We start from the raw sequence: 27,216 nt of genomic DNA on the forward strand, positions 1-27,216 counted from the left end.
AGGCAGATGTGGAGATGAAGTCCCAAATGAAATGTGAACTAAAATTTCTCTTATCGTGAGCTACCTTGAAATTTCTTGGCTTCCTGAGGGACTTTTGTCTGAGATCTGCCCTGAGTCTCTGAAATTTAGAGCAGCCTGTAACCAAATCTAAAATATGTTTGTGGTCTTCGCTGTCACTTTGCCTTGATGGTGATGGAGAGTTGACATGAGCCCAAGTGATTCTTTACTTTACTCTCCTTTCTGAGCTCAGGTTGTGAGAGTCTGAACTGGGTCAGGAAGAGTCAGGGCTGGCTTTTTCTTTCAAGTTTTGCTTTTTAAAAATGCTGTGCAGATAGACATGTGCTGACAAATAGTTAAAACGTTGTATTTCAGCTGGCTGTTTATGTAACACGTGTTCAACTTGACTGATTTTCTTCTCACAGCACCCTCCTCCCCCTGATCGCCAGATGGGAAGGCAGGGACCCTTTCCCCCTAAACCAGTACCAGATGATGATGAAATTTGGAAGCAGAGGAGAAGGCAGCAGTCAGAGATATCAGCTGCAGTGGAGCGAGCCCGTAAGCGGCGAGAAGAGGAAGAGAGGAGAATGGAAGAACAGCGAAAAGCAGCTTGTGCTGAAAAGCTCAAACGGTTAAATGAGAAATTCGGCTGTGTGACAAAACCCTCTCGGGAAGACCCTCTGAAAGAGAGAGAGAGGGAGAGGGAAAGGGAAAGAGAAAGGGAGAGGGAGAGAGAACGGGAGCGGGAGAGGGAAAAGGAGAGGGAGCGGGAAAGGGAGCGAGAAAAAGAGAGGGAGAAGGAAAAGGAGAAAGAGAGGGAAAGGGAGAAGGAGAAAGAAAAAGAAGAAAAAGAAAAACTGGAGAAGGCAAAAGAACAAGAAGTGGAGAAAGAGAAAGAAAAAGAGGTGGAAAAAGAAGAGAAGGAGAATGAGAAGGAGAAAGAAGAGGAGAAACCAGCACATGATGTCCCTGAACCTGTAGAACCTGTGGCAACACCTGCAGTAGAAAAACAAGAAAGTGAAACCAAGAACAACAAGGAAGAAAAAGGTATGCTTGCACATAAGTAGGAGTTGTGTATCTTAAAGCTGAGTCACAGAGCATAGTTGTTGTCTAGAAGCCTCATTTGCATACCTAATTAACCTAGTGCATCTAGACCAATTATTTTCCTGGCGTATTACAGCTGATAACTGTCCTTTGAGCTAAGCCTGTTTGCCCAGCTCATCAAAAGATTAGGGAATAAAATGGCTTCTGTGATTTAGTCTGGACTTTGAGGAATATGGAAAGAAAAGCAGGCTTTCTTCTCTTCCTAAAGAAGGGTCAGCCACCCATGTTGCTTAAAAAGCAGTGCAAATTATTTCAGCTATTCTGTTCTTTCAGCAAGCCTAGAGAAGCAGACACATATTTAAATGTGCTGCATTTTTTGTAGTGAAACTTGAATGCCATGAGCAAATTGTTAAGACTATGCTTGTTAAGGTTATATTATCTTCAAAGGGATAAAATTGATTGTAAAACCAAACCTTAGTTCATTAAAAAAAAAAGTTGATGCAAATGCAATATGGTATCATTGATACAGCACTTCTTAAATCACATAATGGCTGCAGCCTTAATGCCAGTGGTTGATTTCCCAGGGTATTTGAGTTTAAAAGAGACAGAGGTGTATAAACAACAGTCGTTCTGTTTTGGGAGGTTGTCCTTGACTTTTTGTTGCCTTTAATGGTTTTGGAAAACTGAGATTGTGAAGTTAGAGAAGGCAGACATTTCAGAACATTCTTTAGGTGACATTCTGATGAAATTGTCAGTTTTAAGATTGACTGTTGTCTCCCATGGGTGGGGTTTTTGTTGTTTTTTTCCAGAAGATCAAGCAGTCTTTACTCGACAGGACAGTGGTCGGAATGAGAAAGAGGTTTCACAGGTGACTCATGAGAATGAGCCAGACTCAGGATCTCAACCTCGTCCTGCTGTTTCCTCGGGCTATTCTAAGCAGTTCCAGAAATCATTACCACCAAGATTTCAGAGGCAGCAGGTAATGAACCAGTTCATTAAAAGGAGGCTTATTTAAAGAATGATGTATTCTGCCTCATTCTGAATGAGAAGGTGACCATAGGAGTTCTAGAAATCCTGAGTTTTTGGTTTCCAGCTTCTAGAAAATGGTGTTGGCAGGAATTGCTCTGCCTAAAATACTTCTTGTCACTTCCATGGTCTATAAGTGAGCAGAAGGCAAGGGAGGCTTTAAAACTGGTCCACGCTGACATTGCCCTGGGCTTGCCTGTGGAACCAGAAGTCTCATGATTGATTATTTCTGCAGCTTTTCTTAAAAGGGTGTGACACTCACAGATTTGAGTTGAACTTGGGTCCTGTGGTCGGAGGTGCACTTTGCATTAATGACATGCATGGAGTATAGGTTGCTCTGTGTCTCAGCTGCACACCAGTTAAGCTGTAGCTATTGTAAATTGTGCCGTCTGGTTTTCTCCCTTTTCTCTTAGCTCATCCTGATGCATGTTTGCAGGTGACTTTCAGAATGCTTACTGTCCTGGAGGTAATTGTACTTGTTGTTTCCAAGGGTTATTAGAGCTGTGCTCAAGTCTTCATCTTACCAAAAAGTCCTGTAGTACTGTTTTTTGACCTGCAGGAGCAAATGAAACAGCAGCAGTGGCAGCAGCAGCAGCAAGGTGTCCTTCCACAGTCTGCTCCCTCCCAGCCTTCGAGTGGCCCTGTCCCTCCACCCCAGCACAGACCCCTTTACCAGCCCATGCAGCCTCATCCCCAGCATTTGGCTTCAATGGGCTTTGACCCCCGGTGGCTCATGATGCAGTCCTACATGGACCCACGGATGATGTCAGGAAGACCTGCAATGGATATGCCTCCTATTCATCCAGGTAAACCTGGGAACATTTTTTGGCTGTTGAACTTACTTAGTTTTGAAATAGAAGTCTTTTCCTAACCACACTCTTTTCACTGAATGGGTGAGTTTTTATGAAGAAGCTTACATTATTTTATTGTTTAAGACAAAATAGATTGTAGTCATATGTGACTAAAATTGTAGCCCTATGAGAATGTATACTTTTGACTATGAAGTAAAGTCCCAGCTGTCACACTGCAGGCATGTGAGTGACAGTTAAGATGATTGAGAATGTCAGCAGAAGCCTTTGTTAGAGCTGGCAAGAGTTAGGTTGAACTGAGAAATAGTGTATTTACCATTTGTGTTTCATTACACGTTAGCACTTGGTACTACATTGCTTCCTAAAAAAACCCATGAAACTTTGCTATTTTTACATTACATATTAACAACTCCAGAGTCGTAATAAATTTGTGGTTTCAAATTCTTGACCCTAAAAAGTCCTTTTTAATTTGCGGAGTGGCCATCTGATTTGCAGTTAGGAAAGCTGTTGGGCATAAATAATAGAAGTCTGTCATGTAATGTAATGGAGATACCTGCCCAGCTAATGAGCAGGGGAAAGGGTATCCTCAGTGAATGCAAGGAATGAGTGGAAGAAATGGCAGGCTAAGCAAAGACAGTGAAACTACAGAAATTCTTTGAAATGGTACAAAGAAAAAAGTTGGAATAATAAGAGTATAAAAAATTACCTGTGTGTACACTCATCTTGCCTTTTGCCATTCAGATGTTACAGCAGAAACTTTGTCTATGAGTTTGCAGGTCTACAGGCCTGGTTCTTCCCTTTATAGTGAAAGCAGACAACTTTTTTGTTTTGTTGGGACATGGGATACAAGTGTTGAGTATGATTTAGTCATTCTGAGATCAGCTGGCAGGGAATAGACATTTGATTTCAACATGGAGGGTCAAAGGGAAGGAGATTGGAGGAGAGAGAATAATGTTCCTTGGTACCTCCTGATAGGCTTTGTTTGTATTGAGGTCGGTTTCTTTGCTAATATTAAATTTGTTTCAACTGTTGAACTTCCCTCTGCCACAGGAATTATGCCTCCCAAACCACTGATGAGAAGGGAGCAGCTGGAGGGCTCAGCAGCTGGTTCAGATTCATTTGAGCACATGGCTCGCTCTGCAAGGGAGCACACTGTGCCTCTGTCAGAGCCACGCATGATGTGGGGCTCAGACCCCTACCCCCACGCAGAATCTCAGCAGTCCAGTTCTCCTCCCAAGGTGTTAGAAGAGCCTGATGATCTGAGGTAAGCCTGAGCTGTGCCAGTGCCTGTCACCTCTCCAAGTCACACATACTTGCTCACCTAGCTGTGTAACTTAGGTTGCAGTGTCAACTGACTGGGTTGTAACTGCTCTTCATACAAAACTTGAAAGAAGGAGCTGTGACTGGGGGATGCAGTGTGCTTGGTGCTGTTGTACAAAACATGCCTATTCTGTAGCAGGGTGTAGAAAGACAATTTACCTCTTGTTTAGGATCCTTAGCCTAGATGAATGGTGATTGCCAGAATATTCTGAATTTTCAGTTTTGTAGAATATTCCTACAGTGTTCTCTGTTCTCCGTTTGCTCTCTGTTCTCTCCATTTTAGAGAACTTCTGTCCAATGTATATTTGTTTCTTAAGTAGTGTGTTAAGTACAAGTGGTATAAAACAAAACAGTCCCTTTTGGCCTTTGTTTCATGATGAACACTCAGGCTTTTTCCTCTGCATCTTGAAAGTATTCAGAAATTCTTTTTGCTCTGCTGCCATCTGGGTAATAGGTGGTGGCTCCATTAAAAATTATTTCCTGATCCTAAAAATTACTTCCTAGAGCTGACATGGATCCTTAATAGAAAATTATTTGATTTGAGTAATTATGTATGAATAAATTTTTCCCCCACACACTAATAATTGCTTTCTGCTTAGGTCTGAGGCACACTTGGAGCAAGAACGAGTTGCTGTCCCTGCCAGTGCTTATCCTGTAGAACACAACCAGTTGGACTCTCATCCAAAGACAGAGTTTTTCAGAGAATCAGGAGAGGTAGAGGTACAGAAGTTCCCAAGCAGGTCTTTGGAAGATGTACAGCCTCTTCAAACTGACACACCTAACACAGCAGTTAATTTTGAAGCAGTGAATGAGAAGGTTACACGTAGTTCACCAGAACTGGTGCCTGTGGGGGAAAGTCACTCTTCATTAAAGAGAAGCATTTCCCATGGTTCAAGTCACTCTCTAAAATCAGAAGACCAGAGGAGTGAAACAGCAGCAAATATCCCTAAATTAAGTAACAGGCCTATTGAGGCAAAGGAGACAATTGAGAGACTTGAGATTAAACCGAAAAAAGAAATTTTGATCACTAATAGAACATCAGAAGGACCAAAACCTGAGAAAACTTTCAAACCTAAGTCTGAAACAAGATGGGGTCCTAGGCCAGGTTATGGCAGGAGAGACGAAGGTGGTGATAGACCAGTAAGAAGATCGGGTCCTATTAAGAAACCTGTGCTTAGGGATATGAAGGAAGAGCGGGAACAGCGAGAAGAGCGTGAGCAGAGAAAGGAGAAAGAAGGAGAAAAGACAGCTAGTGAAAAACCAGGCAAACCTGAAAAAAGTGACAAAAAGGAAGCACCTCAAGTGCCACTGCCTCAGGCTGAGCCTGAGAGATCCACCTCCAGCAGCGCTCCTCTGGCTAAGAAGATAACCCAGGATGCTGCTCCAGTACCAGCAAGCCAGGAGAGCAGTCAGCCCGAGGCTGCAGCTAAAGCTGTGGTGCAGCCCCCTGCCCCTGCAGTCCAGCAACAGCTCCCAGCTGCCCAGCCAGCTGCTGCCCAGCTTCCCCCGGCTATCCCGCAGGCCCCGGCCACCCAGCCGGCAGTGCAGCCCCCGCCCCATGCACAGCCCCCAGCTCCAGCCAGCAAGGAGGACAAGCAGGCTGAGAAGGTGGTGAGCAAGGAGGTGGTAGAGAAACCACGCTTAGAAACCAGACCAGTAAAAAGAGAGCCTGGCTTACCACCTAGGACATACTGGAAAGAGGCCAGGGACAGGGACTGGTTCCCAGATCAGGGATACAGAGGCAGAGGTCGTGGCGAGTATTATTCGAGGGGCCGTAGCTACAGGGGTTCTTATGGAGGACGTGGTCGGGGCAGTAGAGGCCATAATAGAGAGTATCCACACTACAGAGATCCTAAGCCTAGATCAGAGCATGTGCCTTCAGGGCCTGTTAGGCAAAGAGAAGAGAGTGAAACTCGTAGTGAGAGTTCTGACTTTGAAGTAATCCCAAAACGGCGGCGCCAGCACGGCTCAGAGACAGATTCTGACAGTGAAGTGCACGAGAGCGCAAGTGATACCCTGCTTTCAGATAAAGACAGCATCATTAAGGGCAAGCACCCGAAACGAGAAGAAAGAGCTGATGGCAAGAAGCCTCCGAAGCCCCTGTCATTCAAACCTGAGAACAATATCAGAGTAGACAACAGATCCCTAGAAAAAACATACGTAAGAGATGATGAGAACAAGCCCAAACCAGGATTTCTTCCTAAAGGAGAGCCTTCTAGACGAGGCAGAGGGGGAATGTATAGACGTGGTGGTAGGGATCCTGGGGGACGTCCTCCACGTCCATCCACAATAAGGAGACCAGCCTACAGAGACAATCAGTGGAATCCTAGGCAAACAGAGATCATTAAACCAGAAGATGGGGAGCCTCCAAGAAGAAATGAGCATTATGGTCCTATACCAATTGATAAAAGGCCTCCAAAATTTGAGAGAAAGTTTGATCCAAACAGAGAGAGGCCACGAAGACAGAGGCCTGCCCGGCCTCCAAGGCAAGATAAGCCACCACGCTTCAGGCGCCTAAAAGAGAGAGAGGCTGCATCCAAGATGAGTGAGGTGGTGACCAGCTCCACAACAAGTGCCACAGTTAGTAATGCGGTTAATGAGCCTTCCAACCCTGCTCTGGATGTGTCAGGAAGTAAGACACCAGACTTGTCCAACCAGAATTCTTCAGACCAGGCAAATGAAGAGTGGGAGACAGCCTCGGAAAGCAGCGACTTCAATGAGAGGCGAGAAAGGGATGAGAAGAAAACAGCAGATGCAGCAGCACAGGTAGCTGCAAAGGCAGGAGAAAACGCTGGAGTTCCAAAAAGGGAAATAGCCAAGAGAAGCTTCTCTAGTCAGCGGCCTGGAATAGACCGTCAGAACCGACGTGGCAACAATGGGCCGGCGAAGCCAGGGAGGAATTTCTCAGGGCCCCGGAGTGAAAGGCGGAGTGGTCCTCCTCCCAGAAGTGGAAAAAGAGGGTGAGTAACCAGCCTCTGTGAGGAAGCACACAGCGTCATGGTCTTCTGTTGTCCTCTTTTGGTTTGAGACCATAAGCAGTTAGTTTAGATCTGTGGAGTGGTAGAAAAGGCACTGATGCATGCACCCGTGGCTCTGTACTTTCTACTTTTTCTGTTCGTATACAAGACACCTGGAACCTGAAGCTGAGAGTGGAGTATTCTTGTATGCACAGTGCTAAAAATGCCTAATTAAAAAAAAAAGCAGTGCTGTTTTCTGAGTTGAGCTGTGTTTCTCGAGATTTGGATGCAAGCAGAAATGTTCATGTGAGCAGTTCTGCAGTTAATATATAAATTGTTGCATTGCATTTTAGATCAATCACCTAACACAGACAAGCAGGTTGAGAAATGCTTACCATTTAGACTAAACTTTATTTTTCCATATGCTTAATTTGATGGAAAGGTTAGCACAGGGTATTTGTTATTTCCCCAAATCAGCTTTTGCTGTTGAACTTCTCATTGAGGAGCTGAAAGTAAAAAGTCTGGACCCTACTAAGAAGTCAGTAACACTTCCAGCCCTACAGTGGGATCTGAATTAGATTGTTGCTCCCTCCTGAGTGTTCTCTGTGGCTTAATTTTCACATGTTTTTTTCTAACACAGGCCATTTGAAGAGCAGGCAGCACCTGTGCCTGGTGTTGATCCTGCCAACAGCAACGCTTTACATCAGGAGGATGGAGGTGTTGCTGCTGCAGGACAGAAGACCACCAAGGATGCAAGTGGCAAAAAGAGAGAAGAACCAAAGGCTGGTCCAAAAAAGCCTAAGGAAAAAGTGGATGCCTTGTCTCAATTTGATCTTAATAATTATGCAAGTATGTATTGATAATATCCTAACAATTTTTGATAGTTCTGCTACTTTTATTGCATATAGAGCTAGATGTTTGGAAACTTTAACAAAGGTGATTTTTTTAAAACACCGGAATAATTATACACTTGAGCATGGCTATCTTTGTGATACCTAATTGTATGTGTGCCTCTAAAAGGTGGCAAACCTAGTTGTGTGTTATGTACAGTGGAGAAGAGTTTTGTACAATCATAAACTTGCATTCATACCATTCCCCATCACATTCTCATAATTCAGTTAATTTTCAAAAGTAAATGCAGTGGTTATCACTGATGAGCTTAGAGCTGATACGTGGGAGGGCTGCTCATTATTCATTACTGTGTTTTAGTTCATATTTCCTGGAGAATCTGGTACAGGAAGCTCCAGTTCTAAAGTTCTTAAATATTAACTCCTTGTCTTCGAGCTCAGCAGCAAAGCACTTGGCAAGCAGAAGCTTGCCATTAATCAGGGCCCCCCTCTGTGTCTGTGGGGAAGTAACTTCCACTCCAAAGCCAATTTTGGCTTGGTGCATTGCACCCTGAAGCTGTTGAAACAGCAGCATCTATACCTTTCCTTTTCCTATAGGTGTTGTGATCATTGATGATCACCCTGAAGTGACAGTAGTTGAAGACTCCCAATCTAACTTGAATGATGATGGTTTCACAGAAGTGGTGTCTAAGAAGCAGCAAAAACGCTTGCAAGATGAAGAGCGCAGAAAGAAGGAAGAGCAAACAGTGCAGGTACAAGACCAGCATTTATGGTGGGGAAAAAGCTACTTGCAGTACTGGGAATGTTGTCAAGGGTGCAGAATCTTCCTTCCAAAAAGGCTGTATTTTCTCCTTCTAAATAAAACTATTTAGTTATATTTAATATTAAAGTTGCTAATATTTAGTAAATAAAATTAATTTTTATTTAGTCATCTCGGGATTCTGTACTTCCCAACTGGGCACTGTCAGGCAGGTGGAATTGGCAAACTGAAAAAACCACCATTTTTTATACTGTGATAAAGATTTATCCTATTGCTTGTATATCAGTTGATTCCAAGAAGAAAACAGATGAGAAATCATTGTCCCTGTGGTTAAATACCCCCCAAAAAATAAATTTCTTTTAAGGCTGGGCTAATCAGTTTGCTTTTTGCACTGTACAATTGCTGTCTGTACAGACTGTCCCCTGGAAGAATAAAATTGGCTTCTCCTTACAGGTTTGGACCAAAAAAGGATCAAGTGAAAAAGGCCGAGGTCAGAACTCCAAGCTGCCCCCTCGATTTGCCAAAAAGCAGCAGCAGGCAGCAGCTGCAGCTGCACAGCAGGCACAGGCACAGCCTCCGTGCCCAGCACAGTCTCCAGCTCAGCCACAGGCTCCTGTTCCAACACAAAGCCAGGCTGCAGGAGGGACAGCCAGCACTGACTACACGGTGTCAGGCAAAGTCCTGCAGAACACCCAGGCTCACAATGGCCTGGGAGCTGAACTATGGGACAACAAAGTGCCTCCTACAGCAGTTCTGAATGACATCTCCAAAAAATGTAAGTGGTGGCTTTTGGATTTGAGGTGGGGGCGAGCGAGCATTGTATTAGAGAAAGCTAATTGCCAGCTGGCTCTCTGGTTGTCTTTTTAGCTGCAGATGGATTCTGGACAGGGCAGCATACCCAAGTGCAGCATAGTAACCTCCGGAAAGAGGGTTTTGCAGTATAATGTTAGTCAGTATTTCATTCTGCCATGTTCTTCATTCACAAGCAATGAGCAACTGTCACTCCCTTGAGGAGTCTGTTTTGTCAGACTTGGTCATTCTTCCAGACATGATAATTGCCTCACTTGAAAGCAGCTGAATAGGTAGCATATTTTTAACTGCTAAATAGGTTAATTAAAGCTTAATTAATCAAGACATCTGTAATTTAATTCTCACTCAGTCGATACATTGATTTGAATGCCTCTAGCAACCTAGAGGAGTTTTTTAACTCTATTTTCTTCATTGTTAGTGGGACCCATTAGCCCACCTCAGCCACCTTCAGTCAGTGCCTGGAACAAGCCTCTGACATCTTTTGGTTCAGCTACGTCTCCAGAGGTAAGAATGAAGGGAGGAAGAGTTGCTGTGTGTGAAGTTTACCCAAATTATATCTCATTTGGGTTGGGTACAGATTTTCCATTTATCCAGGTGTGCAGATACTTAAGCTATTATGTGTAAAATCCCATGAAGTCGGGAGATAGTACAGAAACATGGGATACAGCCTGGTGATTTTATAATTGCAGCATGAAAAACCTGTTCTCTTGATAATAACTCAGCCATTCACAGATTCCATTGATAGCTGCTATTCACTGCATTTTTAAAGGAAAAATATTGCCCAGTTTGCCTGTTTGTGTAAGGTTCAGTGATACAGACAGAAACAGGATGTCTCCAAGGAACTAAAGGGGTTTTTTGTTCCTTAAATTGGAGATACAAAAAGCAGTCAATGCTTTATAACTGTATTATCTGTAGATATTCCCGTGGAGTTTGCATAGGCCTAAATTTTACATTTGAGGTGCTGTGGTTTTACTTTCTTGGTACTTTTTTGGTCTTAATTCTTTTAAACTGCAAGAATTTGAGATAGCAGTCATTGGAGACTATTTTAACTGCATAAGAGATCTGGAAATATTTTTATATTTCTTACTGTTCCTCTTGAATTGAACATTAAGTTTTAAACTTTCCAGAGAATGTTGAGATCCTGAATCTGAATTGCACTTATTCCTCTTGATCTTGATGATGTTTACATATTTCTTCACTGCTTTTTTCTTGAGCTCGTTTAACAATAGAAACTTGAGGAGGAGGAAGTGTACATTCAGATATTGTTTATTCTTGTAAATCTGTTGCAGTCACAAATGGTGCTTCTGGCAGAAGATAAAAGTACCTTTCTAGTGGTTTTCAGCTGAGCCTATTTTGTGCTCTTTTCTGAACCATTGTCATTGTACTGATACAGAAATTTTTCAGAATGGATTAAATGTTTGCCTTTTAACTAGGGGACAAAGCCTGGACAAGAAGGTGGAGTCGATCTTGGTATAGAAACTATTCAGTTTGGAGCCCCAGCTTCCAGTGGCAGTGACAATGAAGTTGGCCCTGTGCTTTCTGAGAAGTCCACTGACAAATTACCAGAACCCAAAGAGCAGAGACAGAAACAGCCTCGGGCTGGACCCATCAAAGCACAGAAGGTAAAAGGTTATAATTTCAGTACAAACTTGTAAACTTAAAGAAATTCAGTCAAAAAAAGGTTACAAATAGCAGAATAGAATTCTCATTGACTTAGGACTAGACCCATAAAAATTGCATTCCCTTTTTATATTTCCTTAAACAATCTACAAGGTGGTTCTTGCAGAGCAGATGTGCAATGTAATTAAACAGCATCCTAGCCCAGCAGAGCCTGCACACTGGTTCTGTGTTTGGAGCCAGGGATGGGAGTACAGATTTGTGATAGCTTTGTTGGGAAACTGTGGATGTGGTGGAGTGCTTTGTTTTTGTTTTGTACTTTGGGTTTTCTGTTTTTCTCTTGAGCTTGCTTCACTCAGGCCTTGAGAGCTGTTTGGAAGCAGCATTCCAGTGCTGCCCTGGCTGTGTCTTCAGGTGCAGTGGTTCCTCCAGCCACTGTGCCTGCCTTACCCCCTCTAAGTGATGAATGGTGCCCTGCTTAGTTTTGTAGCCAGGTTATCAACTGATAAATACATGAAGTTGCAGAAAAATTAACTGTTTTGAGGAGAGGGAGGAATGTTAGAGACATTGGTTTGAGGTCTCCAATTTGAATGCATAGATGTCTGAATAATTAGTTTTTTTACAGCTAATTCTAAGTAGGTAGTCAAACTTATATCAGTTTTAAAAATCAGTGTGTTGCTCACCTTCCAGAGAGTTTTTGTTGTTTCCACCTCCAGTTCACACTAAACTGTGTATCACTAGCACTCAGCACCAGCTTCTGATTCTCAGAAAGAGAAGGTTACAGCAGATAAACTTGTCTGGTGACTTAGAGCATCAGCTATTCCAGTCCCTCTTGATGTCTGAGATTTGACAGCAGTCCTGATGTAATTAAAGCCCTTTTGTCTTTCTAGAAGACTGGGTGTTTCTTTGTATTGGTTGTTTGGGTTTTGGTTGGTTGTTGGGTTTTCCTCCCCCCCCTCCAAAAGAAGAGCTGAAATCTTAAAGTGCAGTCACACACAGAATGAGTGTTGCAGTTCATGGCTTTCATTGCAGAATATAAAACCTGTACAGCAGAGAAATACGCAGAAACTGAAACAGAGAAAATTGCTGGTGAATTGCAGTAACCCATGTCACAGATACACTGCAGCATGCCTAAAACTGCCCGCATAAAATCACTTACATATACTGAACTCCAAAGTTAAATATACGTAGAGGGTCTACTTGACACTGTAGAAAGTTCCTTTTTTCTGCTTGTTTATAGCTATCAAGCCTCCTGCAGATTTTGTCGAAAGACACATATGTGACTAAATAGTAAATGCATTGGAGGGTAACATTTTTTTACACTCCTTTGAGGGGGTTGTAAATCCTTTTAACTGTCTTGATGACAAAAAAAAAATCCCAACAAACAAACAATTCTTACACACCCACCCACCCCTGTGGTGATGTTTGCTCTGAAGCCTAAATACAAGCTTATGTTCAGAATTGGAGGTTGGTATTGTTGAATTATTATGGGCAACATAAGAGGACCATACTTGAAATAAAGCAATTTACCTTTCAAATGTGACCTTAAAGTGTCTAGAGGAATTTCAGCCTCTGTAAACTATTAGGGAAAATATTATTTGGTGTGAGGTGGGCCTGATGTTCCTGATTGCAGCATTTCAGAGCTCAGGCATTTGTTTCTACTTTTTTCTTCCTTCCCTCTGAAAGCCAGTCTCTGCTGGCCTCCTGAGGGTACCAAATGCCTTTGGGAAACTCCACCCTCCCCAAAACCATCATATTGTAGAGTCTTCATCTACTCCTGAAATAGCTGGTTGGTATTGAGAAAGATAATTACCAGCAACTTCTGTCTTTCCACTCTCAAAGCTTAAGGAATAGGATTTGAAGCACTGCTTTGAAGGGATTTTTGTGCTGCCTCAGTAGTGAAGTGGGCTGAGAGTCTCAGCCAGAAAGGACATGGCTGTTGAAACAGCAGAGCATTCAGGTTCCCTAGGGCCCTTCATTCTGCTGTAATTCAGCTGCACAAAAAGAAACTGCTGAATTGCAGCAGTGATCCCAGCAATGGTGTCTGCAATATAAGGCAACACTTGTGCGTAGGTGTTCCATTTTTTCTGGATCCCCTTAGTGATCAGTTTCCAGGGAAAAATGCTGCCAACATCCATACGTCAAGATAACTTCAAATGAAGGTAGAGTCTTCTGTTTTAGTTCCCTGGGGCCCTGTAAAATCTTGATTCTCTGAAAATTAAAATAACCTGTAGGCATACAAAGTTTTGTGATTTTTGTATTTTTTTCTGCTTTTCTTGTAAGGACAGTCAAAATGACATTATTTTGTATTTTATTTGAATTCTACCACTTCACATAAAAAATTTATTGCTTGAAAACAATGGTTTAGGTTCCTAATGTCAAAATCAATGCGTTTCATGTACCTATCACTAACTTAGTCTCAAATTCTTTACCTGATAGAAAATGCTTACCCGTGGAAAACTTTGTTATGTTGAAACAATGACTTTTAGCATGTTAAAGTAGTCTTGTTGGATACGACATAGAGGGGAAGGCATGACTGACAAGTTAACACTAACTTAGCTTCCAGACTTGAGTCCAGTAGAAAACAAAGAGTATAAACCTGGTCCTATTGGGAAAGAGCGTTCTTTAAAGAACAGGAAGGTGAAGGATGCACAGCAGGGAGAGCCTGAGGGACAGGAGAAGCCATCTCCCACCTCTGTGAGAAGCCCAGAACCTGTCACTACGAAGGAGACCAAAGCAGCGAGTGAACTGAGCACGGAGATAGGAACGATGATATCTGTGTCTGCTCCAGAGTTTGGAACAAACACAAAGGTAAGAAAAATAATGACAGATTACTGAGTACTATATGTAAAATGCAATTACAGTGAGGTAATTGACACTTGGTTGCCTGCTGGTGGTGCTTGGACACGGTGCAGAGCCGACTGAGTAGCAGATAGGAAACATTGGTACTGCGTGAATTAAACAGTTCTGCAGAAGTGCAAAGAGTTGCACTGTTTGTCACAACCCCAAGCACAGATCAGCTTGGAAGTCTGTTCTGCTGAATATGAAAACTCAGTCCTGAGCACTGCTGTGGAGAGTGGCACTGGAGCCTGGTGTTGGCAGAGTCTGTAAACTCAGATCAGTGTGCTGTATTGCAAGATGACTTCCAGCAGAGAGGTGAAGTCGGGTGCATGATTGCTGGATGGATGACCTGAAGCTGTGAATTAAGTGCTGTTTTGTAAAAAAAGAAAATCTCTAAACTAGGAATGTGCTAAAGCTTTGGATAAGGCTTGTTCTGTTTCCCTAAATGGTCATGTATATCCTCTTGGCTTGGATATTGTCTAGCTATTCCTTGCAGAACTCCTTCACAAAATTTAGGACTCCTCATAGTTGGATGAGTCCCCTGACTTCTTTATCCTGCTCAGCAGTGGGATGGTGACCTGGTGTTGGGATTCATTGTTCTGCAGCTCATTTCTTAGCTGTGGCTGAAAAACATGTCCAGAAGCATCTCCTTTCTGCCTGTGTGGGGACTGCCCTCACTCCAGCAATGCTGTGTCTTGAGCAAGAACTCTGGTTGTCATCTCTCAAATGTAAAGAAGCCATGCAGTTTGAATAGCTACTACTTAATAGTTACACCTGCTTTGGTAAAGGAAAAATGCTTCTTGTAGGTTTGAAAAGCAGTTTTCTAAGTGTAGGCTCAAGTTGGTTGCCTGCTGTCTCAGCCATCCTGGTCTTAAGCAGAAGTCTTCTGATGCCCTTTAGGAAAACTGATCCTCTTTAAGAGTTACATTATTAGTTGAAGAATATGAAATGTGGATCACTCGCAATTGATCTTTGTCACCCACAGCTAGGAAGAAAAAGCCCAAAACAAAGGACAGCTTTGGCAGCTTTTTGCCAAGGTGCCATGCCATGACAGCAGAACTGTCTCAGTGAAGTGTTGCTGCAGAGTGTGGGAGGATATTTGTGTCCAGCATGGAAGCTGCAGGCTTGGTTTCTGAGTGGAATGGCAAATACTTAAGAAAAGTCAGTGCAGGAATTTCTCATCCCTCCTGACATTTTCCATCTTGTAGGTAGATGTGAGTGGTTTATGTTCATACCAGAATTTGATAAAGTGTCCTTGTATGAGAATCAGAAGTGTAGAGCAGTAAACACCAGCTTGCTCAGATACTTGGTGAGAATGCTGTTTGTCTGTATCCTGTGCTTTCCCACGGTCCTACAAACTCCTGTGACAAGAACTCAAAATAGGAGAGGCTTCTTCTAAGCCACAAACAGAATAGGAAGCATAGCTTTGATTACTGCAGGCTGGCTCAGTGTAGTCAAGTAGCTCTGCTAAAATCAGCAGATTTTCCTCTCTGCAATTGTATTTTTGAAGTATGAGTTTTTCAAAAGGGAAGTCTGGACTTTTTGCTGGTCTAGGCTTAGTTTAACATGGTTGCCAAGGCTCTTTGAACTACCACATTATTAAAGCACCAAGATTCTGTCTTCTGGAAGGAAGACCAGAGTGGAAAGAAGCTTTCCAGTTTGTGCTGCATGTGAAAATTCCCAATAATTTCCTCATTGAGTGATTGCTTAAAGAAGTCTTTAATAATAGGCCTAAATGTTCCTGTCTTAACAGCCCCAGGTTTGCTTTTAAATTCCTTTGTTATGAATAGGTTCTGAGGCATTAGTAAGTTGTTTCTTTCTAGGAAAGAAGTCATATTTTACATCTCTGGGAGTTAAACCAACAACCTGCAAATTTATTGGATAAGATAAGCTTCATCTAAATTTTGCAGGAATAAACCTGCAATAAACATTGCTACTTTTTAAAAAGGCTTTTAAAAGGGGTTCAAATACTGTTCCAGCCTTGGAGTTCTTGTCCTGGCGTATATTGCAATTGCTTTTTCTTGTCTTGGTACTCATTCGTGAGGGAAGAGGTGTTGACATCTTTAACCTGTTGTTTCAATGTCAAATGTTGAAGTTTTGGCAAACCTAAACGGCTTTTCTTTTGATAGTCTTAAACATCCCTCTCAGAGAGTACTGCTCAGCTTCCAGGAAGGCACACTTGTGGTGTATTTGATTATTTAAATGCCTGTAAAAGCCAGCTGTCCTCATTCAGCAGCTTTGTAAGAGTACCCCATCCATTCCAAAACAAACATCATGATAAGAGCATGTGCGTTTAATCATACAAGACTGCTTAGAAACTGTATAAATATAAATGAACTCATACAGTGAGATGTTTAAGTTTAGTACATAAGTATGATGCTCAGAAGCCATTGCATCTGTTTCTCTTGGATTTTGCAGTATTTTTGTAGTGAAGGCAGTCCAATGTGTAAGTTTCTGAATTCGGTAAAACATCTTACCCCTTGCCTTTCCCACCCTTCCATTTGAATCTCTCAGATCCCAGGAAGATCAATACCTGGTTGTGGACACCAGTGAGGTATTTGTGCAGGTAGTAACAGCTGTGTCTTACAGATCATGTCTAAAAGGACACAGGCTATTTTTCAGAAAATTTTGAGTATCTTTCAGTCTCTGAGTGATTTATGTAAATCAGGAACAAATCAAATAGCTAATTCATCCCATAAAAAAGTACCCTGATCCTTTACAGCAAGGACAGCTCTGAGGTCTGCCTTGTCCTTTGTTCATCAAGTCACTTGAGGTTTTGTGATCTCTTCTTTTTGAGCAAAGGAGGTAGTTACAGGAAGACTGCCTGTTCTTTTTCTTCAGGTATAAACAATTTGTAGAGAACTCCAAAAAAAGCATGAACATGAGCTTTTTGCTCTAGCTGTTACTAGTTCATAATAAAGTAATCAGTTGGTTTCTTCAGTCAGTTGTACAAGAGAATCACTTTAACTGAATTGCAAAAGCTTATGGTGATAAGCCATATCTAACAGAATCCTGGACTTAATGTGCCAGGAAATGAAGGAGGGAGATTAACCTACAGTTTATGGGATGGTGTTCATGTGGTTAAAGCATTGTCTTGTCTGCATACTCAGCATGTAAACCACCCTTGTGCTTCAGCATTGCACATACACTTCTAAGGGCACCAGAGCTGATACAATGGTTTGGTTTAATTGTAGTGAAAATTTTTTGAAAATTTTTTTGCTGTGAGTGTGCAAAGTGAGAAAGTTAGCAGTAGTCTTGATCCGTCTTCTTTCATAAGGAATTTAATTGCTGAAACACTGTAAAAATTGCATCCAGACCTCGAAGGAATTTTAATGAAAAAGCTTCCTCTTTCTTATGCAGTAATGCATCCTAAAAAAATACAGAGCCATTTAATTACTTCATTAGAAGGCCTTTGTGATTAAAGCAGCCTTGTGTGCTTGCCTTGTTTTACCCAGATTAAGTCTGCCTGTTGGAATCCAGTGCAGATGTGCAACTTGCAGTTTGGTGGTTGGGACTGAGGGAAGCACCATATATCTTGTATTTCACCAGTTTAACAAGTAAAGGAAATAAATGGACAAAAGAGTTCTCTGTTTTCTTCGTAAGTTATAAAAATAAATCACTGTGCACATTGTCCTCTCTCACCCCATTACGGTTTAGCTTGTTCTAGTCTTCTACCAAAATGAGCTCATCCTTTAAGGAGGATTCTTTGTCATTTGTCAGTTAGTATCTCAGTGCTTTAGTTGCTTTTTTAGAGATATTGCCACAGGCCTGAGAAATGAGTATGCACTTATTTAATAGCTTATCATCATACTGGTTGGATGCAATTAAACAAGCATTGTATGTTTTGTGCCTTCAAAATCATTATGGGTTGGCAAGTCCAGACACTCAGTAACAGTTCTGCTGCTGATTTGTCCTTCAGTTCCTTTGTGGTGTTAGGTTCTATAAAGATGATAGAGCCTTTCCTGGACTTCAGACACATAAAACTTCGGAGCTGGTAGTGCTGGCTACAGAGCGGCTCTTGGCTGTTTTAGGGTCACACCATTTCTCCAGCAAAGTCTCTGGGTCAGGTTCTGGTAACACCCTTCTGCCTGCCCAGAATGTGCTCAGTAGATAACCAGTGATGAGAACTAAAAAGCAGCACTGAACAGGCCTCACAGAAGTGCCAGAGCCCTCTTTGTTCACTGTAGGATGTTCTCTGTGGGCTGGCAGTGTTCAGGGAGCCAGTTTGTTCACATCATTTGTATCTACAACTGCAGCAGTCACTGCCTACAGCCAGGGCTGTGAAAGTGGACCTTGTTTGCTGAGCACATTAAGGTCCACTTAACTGTGACAAATAAGCTTCAAGGAAAGCCTCTGGGTAGACTGAAAACCTCAGTCCTTTTCTTCCTTGAAGTCATTACCCAGTGCAGAAATCAGGAGGTAGCTTGCAGCATCCAGAAAATCTGAGTCTTGTGACTTTCAGAGACAAAACTTACAGGAAAGAAAATAGTTTTGCAAATTGTAACCATCCTTTTGTGTTCTTTTTAATCTGGAGGGCCTTTCTTGTCATAGTAAGCAATTTCTGTATTTATTTAAAGCTACAGAAAGCTTTCAGCCAAGATATTTTACTTCTTAAGTAGGCTGAAAGTGTCTTCAGGTGGCTAAAGCATCTTGGGTGACAAATGATAATTGGTTGCACCACCACAGTCCAGTTTTACAGTGCCCAGGCAGTACATTGCTTTCTATGTTCTTGCCTTACAGACTGTATTTTGACTTTTTCTCAGATGTACATTGTGAGGTCACGAGGCAAATTGTAATCTTCTAAGGATCCTCCTGACCTCAGTAGCAATTCAGCAATAAGGATTTCTAGACATGACTTGTAAGAAAAAAAATTGTGTGAAATTCTAATCTTCTGTTGCTTGGTGAACTCCTCCTGTAGAAAGGCTGACATCTGTCCAAGAAATTGAAATTGAATTTAGGTAAGGGAGATAATTTAATGGAATTGTTTTTCTTCACAGGAGTCTGTAACAGACTACACTACACCTTCTTCTCATCCTAACACAGTGGCTACTAGCAGTACAAAAATGGAGGAGACTTTGGTGACGAACGTAAGTCTATTGCAGTGATCATCTTGACTTTGAAGACAAGAAAATACTTTCACACTTCTTTAAAGCACCAAATAGTGCCTTCAGTGAACAAGTCCACAGGGTTCCTTTCATGTGAACTAGCTGGGCTTTTTCCAGTAATCTTACTCTGAAGGACATTTGGTTTGATTAGTATCTGCTCTGGAATTCTTCAGGTATTTTCTTGTCTTTTGAACAATCACAGTGAGCTAAAGAGCACAGAAAGTGGAGACGTTTATAGGGACAATACTAAAAAAAAGCAAAGATAGGCACAATGAGGGAGTGTGTTCTTGGCAGCAGTTGGGACTTGAGCCTGGTACCAGTAGCAAAGCTCTGTAGGCTGAGTTTGAAGAAAGGCTCTTACAAACAAAGGAGTTTTGAACTGTAGCCTGAAATCACAGCAACTGCATGTAAAGGGAGCAGCTGAATGGTTGTGAAAGCAGACAACAGGCTTCCAGGTGTTCAGTTGCTATGGAGCTGGGATGTTTGCAGCCCTCAAAGCCAGTGCAGTGATCCTGACCTGTGAGCGTGGCATAGTGATTGAGAGAACCAGCTGGATTGTGTCTTGTAGAAAAATCAAGTTTGTCTTGAGTGCGTTGGGGCATCAGGGAGCTTGGATCTTGTGATTCTGTTGTGTGGGTAACAGAATTAGCTCAGGGTTGAGTCACTTGTTGATAGGAGAAGGAAGAATCATACAGTAGGATCTCTGGTTTTTTGTGAAGATGTCTTGTGAATTTCATCTAAAAATGCTTTTCAGCTTACTGCAGCGTCATTTTGAAGCAGTACTGATTGAACTTCTTACTCTTCTGCTGGCTTTTCTGGTAGTGTTGTGGTTTTTGCTTTGGTGGTTAGTGTCGAAGACGGAATTCTTTTGTGTTAATGATGTCCAATCCTTGTGGATGTTGGAGTTGAATTTCTAACACAGGAATTAGGGGTTCCTGGCCACAAAGGATCTGTGCCATCCCCTGCTTCAAAGCTTCAGCATCTGTCTTTTGGATTAGCCCTATCTCATCCAGTGAAAGTCCATTAGCTGTGCTATGAGTAAAGAAAGGAATGTTTAGGAGTAATAGACTGGCCACTGCAGTATTTTTGATTCATTTCCTTTAAAACTTCTAGGAAATCCATTGGAGTTTTCATAGGCAAAGATAGCAATAGCATTATATCAGGTTTATTTCCCCAAGTATCACATCTTTCATCTTTTGAAAGAGAAAATAACTGAATTCAATTATTGGATGGCAAATCTGTTGTAGTTTGTTTCATGGTCCTGTGATTTTGCAGGTCTATAAAAGCTTCCTCTTTTCAGAAACTGCATCTCAGAACTCAAGGTCATGAAGCCCCATGTACTGTATTGGTACAAAAAGGGACAGACTTGGCTTGGGAAGAATTTTTGCATATCAGTAAACTGAAATGGTACTTGAAATTAAATCCCCAAACAGACAATTGGTGTTTGTTTATGCAGAGGACATGGACACCTTAAAGCCTTAATCTTCAGCCTCTTAGAGAGATAAGAAGCATCTTGGCACCTGCTGAGTGGCCTTTCCTTGCCTACCAAATTTTCACCTTATTTTATCAGTCTCCCTGCCAAATGCTCAAGCCTTGAAGAAATTGTAGCTCACTTGATAAAGCTTGAGCTTTGCTTTCTGGGGCTTTTCTAGTAGACGTAGTTAGAATGTGATATGTGTTGCCTGCCTTTCAGGTGCCCCTGCCCCACACCCTTCCCCTCCCTAGGAGGGAGACTTTACAACAGAGCTCCAGCCTAACTCCAGTTTCTCCCGCTACCGTCGACCTCACCCTCAAGGTATGTACCACATCCCTCTAAGGGTCGTTTTCTTGCATGCAGGGGAAAAAAGTTATTGGAGAACTTGCTGGTGAACCTTTTTTTAGAGCCTTCCTTTGTTTCCTCTGCTGAACTGCTTTTGCATATAAATGGATGGCTGAAACACAAGACTATCGAAGGATGCATTTAAACCATAAATTTCTAACCCAGTTTTGCATTAACACTTGGCATCTCAAACAATCTTGGCTCCCACTGCCCTGAAAAACCAAGATCCTAGAGTTTTAGCATTGGACCATGGTGCTCATGGCAAACCATCAGAATCTGACAGATTTTTTTGAGTGTTGAGTTAAAAATAAGTTGCCTGGTTTGGTGTAAAGTCTTTAAGGATTTGCTTGATAAGCCAAGCTTGATTTCTTCTTAGCTGTAAGACTTTGGTGCAGTGATAGTGTGGTCTTGAGTTGGATGGCTGAAGTTCCAATTAGTGACATGTAGATGGTGTGTTGGTGTCTCTGAAGGGCAGTTAGATCAGCGAGTCAGAACGTGTTTTGTTGTATTATAAATGTTCTGTTGTTTCCTGCTCTCCCGTGCAGAGCAAGTGTGTAGAATATTTTGAGTGGTGTTTTCCCATTTTGTTGGATTTTGTACTGTGTGCATTGTATAACTCACTAACACAGAGTTGGCCTCTAGCTTTGCTACTGAATTTTTAGAAGTTGTTGGGGTTTTTTTTCTTATTTTGGTGTCTTAGATCTGCTTTGTTACTGTGACTGCAGGTGACTGAGCCAGTAGAAGTATTGTTGCCGCTTCTGATATTGAGGAATAGTGATGTTTGACCTTGGTTTCTTTAAATTTTTAGAAGAAATGAAACTTGAGATTGGATGCAGAACTAATGCTTTGGAGGAACTTGCTTGTCAATCCCAGTGAGACTTGTCTCACTGGCATGGTTTGACAGCTGCTTGCTTGTGTTCTCTACAGATGAGAAATACTCATGTTCTCTTGTTGAATCTTTGCTTTTCTTCTGTTAACACTTCATTTCTTAAAAAAAGTATAACATCTCTTTAAAACAACAGACCTGCAGAAATGGGGATAGCACTGGAGGGACAAGCAGTTTAAAAAAAAACTGGTTTTCTGTTACATTCTTGTGTAATAAGTTATCCTAACGTGACTTTCTGGCGTCTGAAAGTGTTGTTTTGAAATAGTCTCTGACTGTTTTGCAGCTGGAGATTGTATCCCGTGTCATACAGGTAGGAGTGTTACTGGCAAAGCGTGGGACACTGCCCAGTTACAGAGCAAGCTGTGGTTTCTAGGTCATTCATCCGGCAGTTTCTTTTCCTGCTCTTGTAGTGTCAGTGATTTCTCAGTGGATGATAGATTTTGGATGCGTGGTAACAAAATAGGTCAAAGATCCACGTTTTGAGGCTGCTTTAAAGAACCTTTTCACCAAAATCTGAGTGGAAAGCTGTTGGGAAGCAGCTTTGTCCCTGATTTCTTTATTCCAGGCACTGGAGCTCTACCTCCTCTTCACAAATGCTGAAGGCAACAGTCTTGTTCTGGAGCACACTCTGAGACTGTCACTTTCACAGCAGGCCTCTGGTCCAGACACAGCTCTGTTCTCTGTCATCCTCTTCAGCAGAATCCTTGCTTCTTTCAAAAGATAACTTTTGGAGCAGGAGAGAGGAAAGCATGTCCTTCATTTTATTAAAAGAACAAGATGTCCAGGTTCTGCCTCCATAAAGGATTAATCCTTGCACCTTCTTTTTCCTCCATCCCCTGTCACAGAAAGCTGTCTGTGAAGAGACTTGTGGGGAACTTGGCCACAACTGTTCCCACTACTTGGCATCATTCTTTGGTGGAGGTATAAGGGGCTCATATGGGAAGCCTTGTTGAGATCTCGTTTCCTTGGAGTAGGAGTCTTTGCTAAAGACACCTTTACTAAGGCATCCTCTTAAGGACTTGGCTCGTAGGCCTGTTGGTAGGTAAGGAGCTGAGCAGAAGGAAGTACAAAGCAGTCTCAAACTGAGCTGCTTTGGCCCTCTTCATGTCTAAGGTTTCATCTAAAATTTTTTCTAGGCATCTGGTCCAGAATCTGATGCATTTGGACTTTCTTTTTCTAACCATTTAGACTTTGGTGTATTTAAGGGAAGGAATGTTGGGGTTTGGCTCCAGTGGAGGTTTTGGGCAATACGTACAGGACTGTTATTCCAATGTGAAGGCCCCAATGGATCAATGATGAAGAGAAGCCTCAAGCAGCCACGATCTCCTCCTTGTGCCCTCCTTTCCCCCTAAGTGAGCAGTGAAACTACAACAGTGTCCACAGTCTCATTTATTTTAGAGCCTCTTATTCCTCCATATCTTGTCTGTAGGTGGTGCTGCACAGGCATTCCTAGAGTACCAATCTCTCTTGCATCTTTTTTTCCAGCTTATCAAAGTTAGAGGTTGTTAAGAAGCTCTCTAAAAGCAAAGCTGTTAGATAACTTCAGGACTCCATTACATGCCCTATATGTGACAAAATGCAGTATGTAGCTTTTGCTATCAGTGGTTTCTCCAGGACATCCAGTGAACATAGTAGAACCTTCTACACCTTCTCTGTTCTGACAATCACAGGTACTTACTCGCTTTCTCTTAATGCCAGTGCAATACACCTAAACAAAATCATTTCCAGCATGTTAGTGACTAATAAAGTTTGCTTTGTCTGTGAGAATCAGGACCAATTTGGAGGAAAATGTTGTGGAGAGGAAACAGAGAATGATTGCTGGGGAAGATGATCTCAAAAATGAAAATAGGTGACTTGCCCCCAAAGGATTTAATGTGTAACTAAGTTCCCCTCCTCCCCCTTTATTCTCTTAGGAAATCCAGAACTCAGTTTTCCACATGGGTGTGTATTGATCACCTGTGACCCACTTCTTTTGATACTGCTCTGCTTTTTTATCGCTCCTGAAGCATCTAGGCAACCTAAGCCATGTTTAGTCTGTCCAGACTGCCTAACTCATGTAAAGCAGGGTAGGTTGACAAGTGTGGCTTTGAGAGACTGCAGGTCCCAGTTAGGGCAGCTCTCTTGATGCAGGCAGTGAGGGCAGACTGTGGTGAGTATATATTTGCCCCTTAATATATCCACCACTAAAGACAGCACCTGGCCTCGAGGAACTTACAGTGAGCAATTTCAGCTCTGCTAGCAAAACTTGTGTTTCCATTGGAGACAGCTGAAGGTTGTGCAGAAGTTCATGGACCATGTCTGAGCTTTTAAATTAGTGAGTGTAGACTGAACATTAATATTTCCTGTTCAGTGGACCCTCAGAAGTGTCTCAATTTAGATTTCGCATTGCGTGTCTAATGTAGCAATAATTGGATTTTACTGGCTGCAGTAAAATGATGTCGTTTCCATTTCATGGTGGAAGACAACTGTGTCTATAATATTTAAAGTTTCATCTCCCTTGCTGTGCAAGACATAAGCTCATAATTATTATAGAAATAGAGGAGCGTGAAGCACTTCTAGCTTTAACATAAAGCAGCGCACACAAGCCGTGTCAGCTTGTGGTTGCTTTTTGAGCAGCAGTTGCTTTGGAAATCTAAACTTGACTGCTGTCAAGTTTACTGAAGTGTGAAGTAGATATGTTTGTTGGTCACTCAAAGTGTATGATTTACCAAGAAAGGAAGGGGCTGCTTCATTTAAACAGCCCGAGTAACTTGGAAGTAAAGGACTTGATGGAAATATGTAGAGGGGGGGTTTTACCTTCTTTTGCTCACTGTGTCTTTGCTCTTCATGTCAAACAAAACCAAGCCAAATTAGTGTGAGTAAATTCTGTTTTGAGCATTGGATGTTAAGATGATGAACTGTGCACGTGTGCAGTTGGAACAGATGACCAGCTCCAACTTCAGGCTGTATGCTTTTTGCATGAACAGAGTTGCACGATTACAGTGACTTCAAAAAGAGGCTCGCATGAAGCCCAGACTGCCTTTTGACTAAAAAGAACTGTTAAAAGAGGAAGGATGACTGATTGAAACTTCCTAATAGATGAGGAAATTTTTTTTCTTTTAAATAGATGGAGTCTGCACGCAAAGCATGGGAGAATTCCCCAAATATGGGGGAGAAGAGTTCGCCGGTCACCTCGGCAGCGTCTCCCATTGCTGGTGGCAGCAGCAGCAGCAGCACTGGGCCAAGCAGTGGCACTTACAGCTCTTTCTCAAGTGCATCAATGCCTCCTATTCCTGTGGCCTCAGTTACCCCCACAACTTCCCTCTCAGGTACCACATGTCAAAGCTGTAGTGTCCCATTGTGTTGTTCCTTGCTTATATTTTTCAAGGGATTCAATTCCCTTTGGAATTGTTTAGTGCAAAGCTAACAAAAGGTTTATACTAGAAATGGAATGTCAGATCTGAACAGCAACTTCCCAAATAATCTGTTAACTGACTTCACCTGTTTCACTTCAGTCAGCTGAAAATAGTCCTAAGATGTCTCTCTGCCTAAGATACTTATATGGACTTGAAGGAGAAGGTAAACTTCTCTTGTCCACCTTATTGGTTTCATTTTGTTCAGCCAAATGGAGGCAAGCACATAGATTTTGGAGCAGAGAATAGTTCTGATGTCTAGCTAATTGCAGTCTTACGTCCAGTTGTGCTCTTGCTTTTTAAGTTAAAGCTTCAAGAACTCATACCTCAACCTACTTGCAAAAGGCAGAGCAAATGTCCAGCTGCTCTTCGCAAATAGTGCCGGTTGCCACCTTGGTTCTTCGCAGCAAACAAAAAGTGCTGTATCTGGTTACGTCTTCATGCCTTGGAATATTAAAATATATCTCCATGAGAGGCACAACCACTCTGTCTTGCAATGTGTTGTTGCATAACTAACCAAGCTGCCTCCTTCACTACTTCTGTGTGCTCCTCTGCCTGAAAAGGGAGATGTATCAGGGTTGCAGCACTTCCCATAGTGAACTCAACAGAATTGTCTCTATGTTTTCTTGTATTGGTGGAAACAGCTGCATTAGATTTCAGTGTTCTTTACCAGTTGGTGGCTGTGCTTACAGAGCTGTCCCAAAACTTTGACCTCTGAATGATGAGAATGAAATGTCTTTGATTGATGCATCCCTTGCTTCTCTCCTCCTAGGAGCTGGAACATATACAACCTCTTCACTGAGTACAAAGACTGCAAGCACCTCAGACCCTCCTAATATCTGTAAAGTGAAACCCCAGCAGTTGCAGACAAGCAGCCTGGCTTCTGCCAGCCACTTTTCCCAGCTGAGCTGCATGCCATCCCTCATTGCCCAGCAGCAGCAAAGTCCCCAGGTCTATGTGTCTCAGTCTGCAGCAGGTAATGAATGGTGTTTGTGGCTGAGAAGCCACACATCTGCTTTTTTTGAATTTTGAAGCTGGAAAGTTGAATTTGGTTCTGGTTTTTCTCTGCAGTAAAGATGGAACGATAAAGAGTGTTCTGTAAGCAAATACTCACTAATTGTCTTACTCTAAATCTGCAGTGTTTTAGCAGGGAGTACAAAGGTGTGTTAGTTTGTTGAGGAAAGTAAGTTTGAGTCTCAAATTCTGTTGCAGAATTGTGAACTGCTGTTTAAGACCAGGAATGATTTAGTCTTAATTTCTTTCTTAAAATGCTTCAGTAGTTGAGAGCTGTGACATTTTTTTCTTCAAGGAAAATCCTACATCTAGTTAACAATCTAGTTAAATTACATGACAGTATAACAATCTTACCCTTCACCCACATGCCTTTTTTGGCGACAGTATGTTGTTCATCCCTCCAAAATTGTGTGGGATTAATGATACCTGTGCAAGACTGGTAGATTCTGGGGGTGAATTGGAAAAGATACCAAAGCTGGTGAGGCACCCAGCTCTCCAGTGCTGTTCATTCTCCCAGGCTCTATGTCAGCTGTTACAGTGGGAAGTACTGACAGTAGCTGCATCTCTAACTCTTGATAAAAATCTTTCTAGCAGGGAGATGTTGGGAATCATGTACTAATTGTATTGCTCTTCCTGAGGTACTACAGCTCAAATCCCAGCATTTTATATGGATACAAGTCATCTGTTCAATACCCAGCATGCGCGTTTGGCACCACCTTCTCTGGCCCAACAGCAAGGCTTTCAGCCAGGCCTTTCTCAGGTATTTGGGGATTCCTAATTCTCTTTTTTCCCCCTCACTATCCATATTGCCTTTAAAGTTTTACTAATGATCTGATGGGGGCAGGGGAGAGTGAGATTAAAGACTGCAAAAAATGAGGTTATGGCTGCCCTTGCTGTTCCATTCTGGTGCACGCAGGCAGTGTTTGATTATTTGTCATGAAAGCTGAGAGAATAAGCTTCCACTCACAAAT

The 27,216-nt window shown here is 42.2% G+C and overlaps 1 protein-coding gene across 14 annotated transcripts in view; it reads left to right on the forward strand.

Moving 5' to 3' along the window:
- PRRC2C (proline rich coiled-coil 2C) overlaps positions 1-27,216 on the forward strand; it is a 70,408-nt gene that overhangs the window by 29,606 nt on the left and 13,586 nt on the right. For 6 of the 14 annotated variants that reach the window (XM_048312961.1, XM_048312971.1, XM_048312957.1 and 3 more), the window contains exons 12-27: positions 423-1,044; positions 1,851-2,020; positions 2,627-2,873; positions 3,927-4,140; positions 4,796-7,156; positions 7,794-8,002; positions 8,599-8,753; positions 9,215-9,536; positions 9,990-10,075; positions 11,005-11,193; positions 13,748-13,999; positions 19,027-19,116; positions 20,828-20,929; positions 24,946-25,147; positions 26,004-26,207; positions 26,884-27,005. In XM_048312961.1, coding sequence (XP_048168918.1) covers positions 423-1,044; positions 1,851-2,020; positions 2,627-2,873; positions 3,927-4,140; positions 4,796-7,156; positions 7,794-8,002; positions 8,599-8,753; positions 9,215-9,536; positions 9,990-10,075; positions 11,005-11,193; positions 13,748-13,999; positions 19,027-19,116; positions 20,828-20,929; positions 24,946-25,147; positions 26,004-26,207; positions 26,884-27,005 — 5,547 coding nt within the window. The remainder of the gene's footprint in view (positions 1-422; positions 1,045-1,850; positions 2,021-2,626; positions 2,874-3,926; positions 4,141-4,795; positions 7,157-7,793; positions 8,003-8,598; positions 8,754-9,214; positions 9,537-9,989; positions 10,076-11,004; positions 11,194-13,747; positions 14,000-19,026; positions 19,117-20,827; positions 20,930-24,945; positions 25,148-26,003; positions 26,208-26,883; positions 27,006-27,216) is intronic. The other 8 variants (XM_048312959.1, XM_048312965.1, XM_048312963.1 and 5 more) reach the window with 7 other exon arrangements.

The sequence above is a fragment of the Corvus hawaiiensis genome, chromosome 9 (genome assembly GCF_020740725.1).
Source record: "Corvus hawaiiensis isolate bCorHaw1 chromosome 9, bCorHaw1.pri.cur, whole genome shotgun sequence".
Taxonomy (NCBI): domain Eukaryota; kingdom Metazoa; phylum Chordata; class Aves; order Passeriformes; family Corvidae; genus Corvus; species Corvus hawaiiensis.